General features: G+C 34.5%; 1 protein-coding gene across 1 annotated transcript; it reads left to right on the forward strand.

Annotated features, from left to right (window-relative positions):
- The first annotated feature begins 1,399 nt into the window (after window positions 1–1,399).
- On the forward strand, window positions 1,400–11,235 carry LOC149419142 (alkylglycerone-phosphate synthase-like). Its single transcript, XM_089637697.1, has 5 exons — window positions 1,400–1,642; window positions 6,363–6,449; window positions 7,103–8,300; window positions 8,492–8,774; window positions 9,771–11,235. The coding sequence occupies exons 1-5, from the start codon at window positions 1,485–1,487 to the stop codon at window positions 9,956–9,958; spliced, it is 1,914 nt and encodes a 637-aa protein (XP_089493823.1). The 5' UTR covers window positions 1,400–1,484; the 3' UTR covers window positions 9,959–11,235.
- Window positions 11,236–11,453: the final 218 nt, after the last annotated feature.

The following is an 11,453-nucleotide window of genomic DNA, read 5'->3' on the forward strand; positions in this document are numbered from 1 at the left end:
TTGTTATGGTTTTCATTTTCTGGATTCCATCCTTTCCCCTGTAGGTTTGTTTTTCTATTGTCCACTCATAGTAGTTAATGTTTGTGCTGTTATTAAATTCTCCGTAATTATATCATTGAATAAAAAAATCGATTTTCAAATAAAAATTCGCAGGGTAAATTTTAACAGATTGTTTTTCCATATCAGTAAATAGATAAAACGAAAATATGTATTTCACCAAAACTGAAATTGTCCGACGCTAGAACGCAAGAAACTGCTTTTATTGATAATATTAACTTTTATGAACCCCCAAACATGGTCCCAGATGCACGTAAAAATAACCCTTACAAATTTATCATTACCCTCCACACCTCTAAATTACCATCCGGCAAAAAATTTTACGATACGGAAGGTAATGAGACGGAGGGTAATGAGGTTTTGACAATCTTTCCTTAATAACTCGCTTAATAATGACATTACAAATCTTTATGTTTCAATAAAAAATAGTCCGACTAATTATAGTTTATAGGTTCATGATTCGAATTTTTAAAACATGTACTTACTTTAAAAAATGCTGGAAGGTAATGATGCCTGGTCGGTGACAAAGTCGTTTTCGAGCACGGAGATCGCAGATATTTCTTTATTCAGCGACGCACGTCCTCCCCCGTCCAGATATAGCGGTACACTGATAAGTAACGGAGGCGCGGGGTGGGGTACAGCTGACGAACAGTGACAAACACGGTCACAATTTTAATTACCGCTTTGGCGGAAGAAGACAGCGATTTTTTCTGGACAAAAACAAAATCTCAATTCTTTCTATGATACAGTAACTTTAAAAATAAATTAAACACCAATAAATATGCAAAATTAGTTGTACATTCAGGTCGATTAATGAATGTAGTGATTTTACTAGTGTAAAATGTTCTTATTTATTGATCAATTTACCGGTCCCTCATTTACACGGGGAAGGTAATGAGATTTTAGCATGTTTTTTGTATACCATAAAGTTATTAAGTAACAAATGCCTAATCCGGTAAATACTACTTTATCCTTTTTTAAATAACTACATTTTCCAATAAAACTTTCTTGAAAAACATTATTTTTCATATGACTTTTTTGCAAGAACATGCGATTTGAACGAAACGGCGGAATGACCCTCGAATACGCGTGGATAACAATGTTTCAATAAAATAGACTTGTCTTAACCTGTTGTGATTTTAGATTGAAGACCAAACATTCTTTCATTGGTCGGTTGTTTATTTAATGTAGGTAATCATCCCACTATCGATTCATATTTTTAATAATTTGTTTTGATTATATTTAATGGTCGAGGAAAATGAAACTTATATTATATTAATATATGCATTATTGTATCATTCCCAGTCCATGTTGTTCCTTCATTAGTATTGCGTATGCGGTCTTCGAGCGAGCACATAATTAATAAATTAAAAGCATAGTGTTCAAAAATTTTAAAATAAAGATTTTTGCAGTATTTTTAATTCAATATGGAAACAGTTAGTGAGATTTTGGCGGGAAGCGGAAATAAAGTCCCGGAAATGGATGTTGTAGTTGAGGATGGTACAAAGTCTGTAAAGTCTTTCCCACGCAAATTGTCTAGGAGAAGTTCTGCAATTAAAGTGGTCGGTTCTACCCCGAAACACAGGTACGTAGCATAACTAAATTATTTCGCATTAATGACATTATTTAAAAATACATACATGGTGTCCGGAATCTAATGGTACAAGCGAAAAATGGTGAATTTACATCACATTATAAATTGATTTTTTGGCATAACTTTTTTGGTTTAAGCTTTCGTTTTCGAGAAATTCGAGTCTGAAGTTGGATTTATAAAAATATAATTTCAATAAAATAGGTTGGTAGGGAGTTACTATCAGCTTTTTATTGTCTTTAAAGGAGTGACGAAGCGTAAACCTGCTCCAAAAGTTTTTTATCCCATATAATTTCCGAAAAACAATGAAAATCTTAAAAAATGTCTGTGGGCATATTGTGAATTAAACTTATCGTTCTTACATATTTACTCGATTACTAATAAAATAATTAGTAATCGAGTGACGCTTATAATTAATACAATCTTCTATTCTTACAATTTAAATATAAAACTTTTATAGTCTACCTCTACTTGTAAAGATATAGGTGTTTACTTCGACAGCAAATTAATTTTTAACATTCTACTAGATAACTTTCTCTAGAAATAAATCGAGTGACGCTTAGATTCTTATATATTTTTTTTTTTTTTTTTTTTTACAGTATTACCGCACAAGAGTCCCAACTGCTCCCGTCTGGAGCCAGTGAGACTATGGCATCCCCAATTGGGGTATGTTGTGAGGCTGAGGGTATTGGGGAGGGGAGGGAGATGGGGAAGAGGAAGGTGGGGAAGTACCTGGCTATTCAGATCTGGTCACCAAACACGGCTAAAGCCATTTCAAGCAACGTTTCAATTCTGAATGGTGGTCTTACACCAGGGCGATACTGAGAGTATCTTCCACTCTGGAACGTGCCGCAAATATACTATATATTATTTTAAATGAATTAATTGTGAAATAACACAAATTAATCAAATAAAATTTATTTGCGCACGCCGGGTTCGAACCCGCGACCTTCGGATCTGTAGTCGAAAGCGTATACCACTAGTCCACGCCGGCCGTCAGAAGCGTCACTAAGCGTCACTCGATAGATTCTCTAGAAATAAATCAAGTGCTTAGATATATAATAATATAAGCGTAACTCGATTTATTTCTTTATTAAGTAAGTAATGAAAGTAGAAATACATCGAGTGACGCTTAAATTCTTATATATCTAAGCGTCACTCGATTAATATCTCTAGAAATAAAATTAAAATCTTCTATTCTTACAATTTGAATAACAAACTTTTACAATTTACATATACTTGATAAAGATCTAGGTGTTTATTTATACAGCAAATTAATAATTGGTAAGCACTATATCAAAATGCTACGGGATGCTAGATTTCCTATTATGAATAAGTAAAGCTTGAAAAAGTGCCAATACTCTTGATAAATTGTTTTGTTATTCGTTTTGGAGTCCAATGAAGTAGGTAATTTTGTATAGCTGGCATACAGAGCTCCGGGCCAATAAGGCCCCTTTCTCTTTCATCGTGAGTTTAAAAATTTATTGGAAGTTGAGGTAGGTATGATTCCCAATATCGAATCCTCGTTAAGGCGATGCACTACGTCGTGTAATATTTTAAATTGAGCCGCTATCAATAACAACCCTTACGCAGATGGCGATAAGGTTTGAATTCCCGCTTAACACCATCCGCCTGTTTTGATTTAGGCAAGAAAAAAACATGGCCAAAAAGTGCCTTTTATTTTATTTTGTGGATGTTCAGGCATAAATATTTAATTCATTTTATAAATAACTTAATTTGCCACATTATACAATAAAATCATAACCGAAAATGGGTTCGTAAGTAGGAGATTTTGAACTTTAAAGCAGTTTTCATAGGCCTATACATTATTTTTTTCTGGGCTTATAAATAGACTTATCTAAAAAATAATCGATTATTTCAAAGGCCAAGATGTATTCTACTCGCAGTATTTAATTAAAGCATCTGAAAATTTCTAGGCGACCAAATTTTCAAACCAAAAACACATGATTTTGCATTGCTACGTATGGCATCGCCTTAAGATAGATTTAGTAGAAAGTATGCAGAAGAAAATGTTTTAATATTTACGGAAGAATTACAACTAATATGTAGTTTTTTAATGTGAAACCGCAAAAGACTCTAACAGCTCCCAACAGTCTAGAGCCAGTGAGACTATGGCATCCCCAATTGGGGTTATGTTGTGAGCCTGAAGGTATTGGGAGAGAAGTTGTGTACAAGGATTGTTGGAAAGTACCTAGCTATTTAGATCTGGTCACCAAACACGACTAAAGCCATTGCAAACAACGTTACAATTCTGAATCATGGTCTTAAACCGGGGCGATGCTGAGAGTATCTCAACATGATATATATTATTTTGTGAAATAAGTATTTGAACCCGCAACCTCCGGATTGCTAGTCGAGAGCCGCACCCCTCGACCATGTAGGCTGCCAGTATACGGAGCACACAATTTCGTATAATTATTTTGAGAGATGAATTCGAAGTTTTATAGCTCCATTGCTCATGATGGAAATGATATAGAGATAAAGGTAAAACGTTATCGGTTTACTGAATTATTATTTATACATGTAATGATGTAATAAATAACAAATTCAAAGCAAAAGAATTTATTGAAAGTTAATAATTTCACGCAAGAATGAAACATAACAAAGCTACTTGCCCTGTACATGTCTCGAGTACATTGAATAGTTACAAACAATTGAATTTGGGAGTCACCTCCGGGCTGGAGCCCCAAAATACTTGATAAAGCTACTTGATTCTGTGCAAAGAAGGGCGGTTCGTCTTTTTTATTTTTTTTTTTATTTTTTTTTTATTAACAAAATTTTTGATACATATACAATTCAGGTACATACATAGTAATATAGAATGAAAGAGTAACAAAAAAATCCCACAAAGGCGAAGCCTGAGCGTGGGTATTATAGTGTAAGGATAAAACAGTGGTGTTTCAAATAAAATTTTTTTAAACTTGTAAAAAGTATCTATAGAGATCAATGTGATTGTTTTTTTTTTACAGAAACACACACACACCCTCACACACGCACCCTCACACATGAACACGCACACAGGAACACACACACACACACACACACACACACACACACACACACACACATAAAACATAGATGTATGTATATTTCTTTGATTTACAGAAATTAATCTTTAATTTACAGAAAGACATGTGGTATTTTAGTTATTTAGAAACAGATAGCTTAAATTATAGAAAAAAAGTTATTCGCTTCGAAATTATTTCTTATCCAACTTTTAACATTTTTCTTATATAAGTTCAGGTTTTGACACATGTTGATGGATTGGGTAAAGAATTGAACAATTTTGGGGCAATATAGTTGAAGTGCCTTTGGCCCAGCCTAGTTTTGCAGTGAGGGACTGTGAACACGCATGTGGTATGTCTCTGACTCGAGCGATTTGTGTTTTTGGTGAAATTGATAGGACGTGTAAATATAAATTTGAGACATTGAATACAATAGATCCGTCTTAGTTCCATAATTTCAGTTTCTTGAAATAACTGGTTGGTGGGATATGTGTCTGATTGATAATCCCATCCCTGATGCACAGAAGTAATGTAGGCTTTCTGAGTCTGTTCTACTGTCGTAATGTAGCCTACTTTAAGGAGCTATCAACATCGATCAACGGTGAATCGGTGCTATTTCTGTTTCTATTTCCAAAACGAGTTTGAGCAAGACCTCCTAGATCACAAGGCCGGGACAATGAATCAAATCATCCTCCTAACTGAGTTCCCGAGTTAAAATTAGTATCCCGGCCTTGTGATCTGGGAGGTTTTGGCTTGAGTCACTTCAATGGTTGAATGTCAACCAGAATTATAGTTTATAATAACACTAAACTACATTAAAAAAATTGTCGAACGCAGGTGCGTAGTTTTCAGATACATAATTATTTTAACAAGAAAATAAAATATTTATTGATTTCACCTTGAAAGCATATATATACGGTAGAATGAAATGTCACTAACAAATTTGCAATTTTAAGATGACAGGTTTCTGTGATTGCATATTTTAAATGTATTTTTTATGCATGAATACTCAAGTTTTTTTTTTAATTCCTGATTTTATTCAATAGTGTATAAATTATTATGAAACATCATTAAAATGTAAATACATACATTTAGGACGGGTTGTTTCATAGAATTTGAAGAAATTCATCAAATTTCTAAGTTAATTTGCGAGTTTTGTGTATGTCCTATTAAATTTCTTTTACTATATCATTATAGGCCAGTTACTTGCTCCCTTATCAGGCACAAGAGCTCCTATTTTCTGATAAGGTATACATGACCAATTATGAACCTAAATATTATATTTTGCAAAATATGTATGTATTAATGTAACCCATATGATCTTTATTAAAATAATAAAGTTAAAAAAAAAAAAAAAAAAACTGAAATAATAACGGAAATTGATAATTAATTAACTTTGAACAATTCATCAAATTTCAACGTTCATTTCCGGGTTCTGTGAAAGTCTTGTTCAAGTTCTGTTATTATATCATTATAGGCTAGTTGCTTGACAAAACTGAAATTAAAACAGAACTTGAAAAAATCTTTCACAGAACTGGAAAATGAACGTTGAAATTTGATGAATTGTTCAAATTCTCCGAAACAATCCGTCCTTAGTGATTCTTCGAATAGTTGAAAAAAATCTCCACAAGAAAAAGTTCAGATAGATAAGAAAGAAGAATGTCTATTGAGAAATAAGTTTGTTCCAGGGAGAAAGTGAGTAGATGGTATGGCTGGGGATACAATGACACGGGCTTCGAGATGACCGATGGCGTCGCGCGGCTTACTGGCGACAAGTAAGTGTCATATATTACTAACAAACATAATAATAATTTAACTACGAGGGGTGGTTGATAAGTAATCGACCCAAGTAAGAAAACACGACTATTTCGGGAAAAACTCAATTTATTTCTGGATTAACGTAATGGTTAAAACCTCAAATTGTAATGTTTAATTATTGAAGACAATATTAGCGAGACCTTCGCCTTGCCAGGACGCTGCTCTCCAAACTGAGTTATGGGACCCTATTTCCTTCGGTCATTTAACTGTATCCATACTTCGAATAAGTATTACCAATATTATCTTCACTCTTTGTCACCGCAAATTTTTATTGGCTATTATCTTATATCGAAGGTGCAGAGTCTCCATTAACATCGTTCAATATTATATATATTATGTACCTATTGATCTCATCGTTCGTTTTCTTTTTAAAAAACAAGTACCTAATGACTGCGAGATATTCGATTTTATTCATTTTTGTAAAACTGCAAAAAAAAATTCAGTTTCAATGTCTGTCAAGTTTGCTGTCAAACACTTACTAACATTGATGTGATCTTGTGCCCAGGAAGATTAATTTGAAACTGCACTAGGTATTTATGTACTATTACTAGTTACTAAAACTTGCATGACTTCTGCAGATACTGCAATTTGTATTTCTTTTTTTTTACAGATATGTCATTTGTGACCAAGAACTTCCATACCTTTGCGATTACATTAAGGAAAAGTTTGATGTATTATTAGAGGGAAATATGGCAGCCAAAAGTCAAAAACTACCAGAGGACAATGAATACCCTAAAAGTAGATTCTGCCAAGAATATCTTGAAGCCATCGAATCCCTTGGCATTGAAGTCTCGACAGAGGGAGTCCTAAGGCTGACCAGGTCCCAGGGACAGGCCATGGACGATGTTTGCAGGCTAAGGACGAAACAAATGATCAGGATACCTGACGCCGTGTGTTGGCCTACTTGCCACGAAGAAGTCGTGGAACTGGTAAAGCTGGCTGATGAAAGAAACTTCGTCATTATTCCTTTCGGAGGGGGGACTTCGGTTTCTGGGGCTGTGGAATGTCCCCACCTTGAAAACAGACCCATTTTATCCGTAGACACAACCGCCATGAATGAAATTCTTTGGGTAGATCATGAGAGTTTGGTCGTATGCGCAGAAAGTGGAATAGTGGGACAAGATCTAGAAAGGGAACTCAGAAAATTAGGCTACACGACAGGTCACGAACCGGACTCAATAGAGTTTTCCACCCTTGGGGGATGGGTGTCGACTAGGGCGAGCGGCATGAAAAAGAATAGGTACGGAAACATAGAAGATCTCGTAGTCCACGTGAGGATGGTAACTCCTCGAGGCACCCTCGAAAAGGGAACTAAAGCTCCTCGACTTTCAGCCGGGCCAGATTTTGACCACCTCATCTTGGGCTCCGAGGGGTCTTGGGGCGTGATCACTGAAGTCGCCATGAAGATTCGACACTTTCCGTCATTTCAGCATTACGGGTCTCTAGTGTTCCCTGACTTTGAAACGGGAATCATGTATATGAGAGAAGTAGCGAAACGGCGCTTGCAGCCTTCGAGCATACGCCTCCTGGATCATGAACAGTTCCAAATTGGTCTTTCTCTCCGGACCAAGGCTTCCTTCCTTACAGCTTTTCTTGACGGAATCAAGTTTACCTATATAGAAAAGATCAAAGGTTTTAACTTGAAGAAAATGTGCCTAGCAACGATACTTTACGAAGGGGATAAACCAGAAGTATTGGAACATGAGAGGAGATTGAACAAGTTAGCGTTAGAAATGCAAGGTCTGCCATCAGGGCGAACCAATGGACAGAGAGGGTACATGATGACGTTTGTCGTAGCTTATATCAGAGTGAGTAGATTCATTAACATACAAGTATTTGGCTTAATAGAGCTTGCCTAGTTTTAGTGTCTATGTGTTATGCACAAGATACCGTTTCGCCCATAGAATATACAGCATAACACATTTATTAGATGGTTTTGCCTTTACAATTTACTTTGCCGTAATAAACAGATTTGTTAAAGAGTTTTAATTCTCTCCAGGATATCGCCCTAGAGTTCAACGTGTTGGCAGAATCCATGGAGACGTCCTTTCCCTGGCAGACCGTGGTGGCCGCCAGCCGACGGATCCGAAGCACCATCACCGAGGAGTGTGTGAGGATCGGCTCCATCAGGTCGCTGTGCATGATGAGGATTGCGCAGATCTACGACGCCGGCTGCTGCCTGTATATCTACTTTGCCTTCCGCGTGCACATGGGCAGTGACATTATCAGCATGGTGGAACATGTCCGCGATGCAGTCAGAAAGGATATATTGTCATTCGGAGGTAATTTCTGAAGTTTATTCTTTGTGTACCTACTCAGTGGCGTAGCAATAGCATTCACATGGGGGAGGTGGGTTGACCTTGGTGGTGGGCAAGGGAGATAATACCGCAATACGGATTTGGTACTAAAGTATTCATAAACTCGATTGCAATATAAAATCCAAATGACTAAAATCATTACAAAAAATGATTTAAAACACCAAACCTTGGATTGTGTATTGAATATTTTATTCCATGTCATGACATTATTGCCAATTCAGATTCTTAAATAATTAGACTTAAATAATTATCTAATTATATATTTTTAAACTTAAATATGTTTTAGCAAAACATGAATTTATAATATTGACTTTTTATACCTACTTCATTTACATATTTCACTGGCACAATACGATAAAGGAACTGAAAGGTCATTTATCAAACAGTTTAAATTTAGTTGAATTTTATTCCAAAACTCATCAATTTTTTTATTAAATAATTAATCAATTTACAGAGTATAAAAATGTACCTAGGTATGTAAATTAAGATAATCCACAAAACAAGTTTTCACTGCTTTTGTTTTTTTTTAATGTTTCTCTTCTATAGAAGCTGGCGCTTGTGTTATAGTATTGAGCATCAGGATGAAGAAAATTTAATGTTTGTAATTATGATTCAAGGAAATTTGAATATTAAAGCATATATGTAAATGAACAAAAATTAATATTTATAATTAATTAAGAAGATAGTTTCATCATTTTGGTATTTTTACACTGAACTTCTTTTTGATCGCTTTTAGTAGATGTTTATCCTTTTGGATTGATCTGATGTTTTCAGGTAGGCTGTTGAAGTATTTTTTCCCTAGATAGATGTAATGATGTTGAGCAAAAGTGGTTTTACATTTTTGTGCTAGAAATATATGTTTTTGACGAATACGATTTTCAGTTAAAAATAAAAATTATTATTTATTATATCAATTATACTTTTTTTCACCACAGCTTCTGTATTCTGTATTTTATCCAGGTTCCATCTCGCACCACCACGGGGTGGGCAAGCACAATAAGAAGTTTTACCAGGCAGCCGTGTCTCCAGTGGGCGTTGACCTGTTCAAGGCCACCAAAGCCCATCTGGACCCAAACAACGTCTTCGGAGCCGGGAATTTTCTAGACGATGAAGTCGAACAACTCCGCACGCCTAAGAGCAAGTTGTGATTCTGTCTGAGACCCAGATACACCAAAGGGCATGAGACATGATGACACATTTCAATGATGAGGATTATTGTAAGGCAGACGGAACGAGGAAAATAATTTTCAAACCTATTGGTCCATCTCCCCCTTTTCAAACACATTTTTGTCATTTTTTTATCGACTCATCTGAGAAAACTTTAAAACTTTTTGACTAATCCACAATTTAGGTTTTTATAATTTTTTTAGAAAATTTACAGAACATGATTATTTTTATAAAGTTAGTATTGAGAATTGCGCAAGCATTATCAATCCATTTTAAATGTTCACACGTGCATATAGTTTTTGGTTTAGCTAAAAATAAAGTGAATTAAGAAAAATAAAACGAGAAAGAGAAGAAACGATAAAACAAATTACAAAATTTCTAATAACAACATTATTCTCAGTAACATGCAAGAGTATGACTACTGTTTTTATAAAAGATGCTTATACTAAAATATAGTCACATTCAATAGCATTGTACATGTACAAACCTTAAAATAATTATGGTTCAAGTAAAAACGACACTACATTATTGTTATTGCAAAATCCAATCGAAAATCCAATATTGTCATTTTATTCTTAACAAGGGAATGTTATTTTAAATGTGCGTCATTGATAATTTAATAAAAAAAATTCCCTAAGATTGGAGTAACATTTAGTCGGACTAATGAGTTGTTGGGGTAATTATTCGGGATCGCTGGACACACTTAATACGATTTTTTCAAAATAAAACATTTTGAATTATTTTTGTTATTTGTTTTTGTGGTGTTATGTTGCGCTAACTCCTTCTTTAGCCAAAGTTGCATTGCAGTGTCCATCATCATCACATCTGCCCTGATGATGGACACTGCAATGCTGTCCGAAACGTTGGGTAAAGAAGGAGTTAGCGCAACACGGCATAACACCCCAAAAACAAATAGCAAAAATACTTTTGGCCGTGAAAATCTTAAATCATTTTGAATTACCTTCATTATTATAAAAGGAAACTGACTTCATTTAGGAAATTTTTAATTTGAGCCTTTTAATTTTTAATTACGTAAAATGAAAATTCACTTTCGTTGTATGGGATGAAAGCCAGAATAATTTCTGTTGATGACATTTTCTTATTTTGGTATTCCTGATACCATACGAGTGGCTAGAGTTACACTTACTCTATGCAAATTAGGTAGGTACTTTTTATTTTATTTTTATTTTATTTTTTATTTTTTTTTATTTTTTTTTATTTTTTTTTTTATATATTCTATAATATTTTTATTGGGTTTATAAAAACAGTTTATTTTTAAACAAGTTCTGCTGTGTGATTATTATTACGCGTGACAGCTGTTTCGCCCTCTGAAGCCATTATCAAACTGTGGGTAGCCCACTTACAGACAATACATTTATATTATTTCTAGATAGATATTTTAATTTCAATTAATTTCAAAATACCTATCTAGAAATAATATAAATGTATCGTCTGTAAGTGGGTTACCCACAGTTT

Source organism: Hesperophylax consimilis, chromosome 12 (genome assembly GCF_061612785.1).
Source record: "Hesperophylax consimilis isolate HC1 chromosome 12, BYU_Hcon_1.0, whole genome shotgun sequence".
NCBI classification, from domain to species: Eukaryota; Metazoa; Arthropoda; class Insecta; order Trichoptera; family Limnephilidae; genus Hesperophylax; species Hesperophylax consimilis.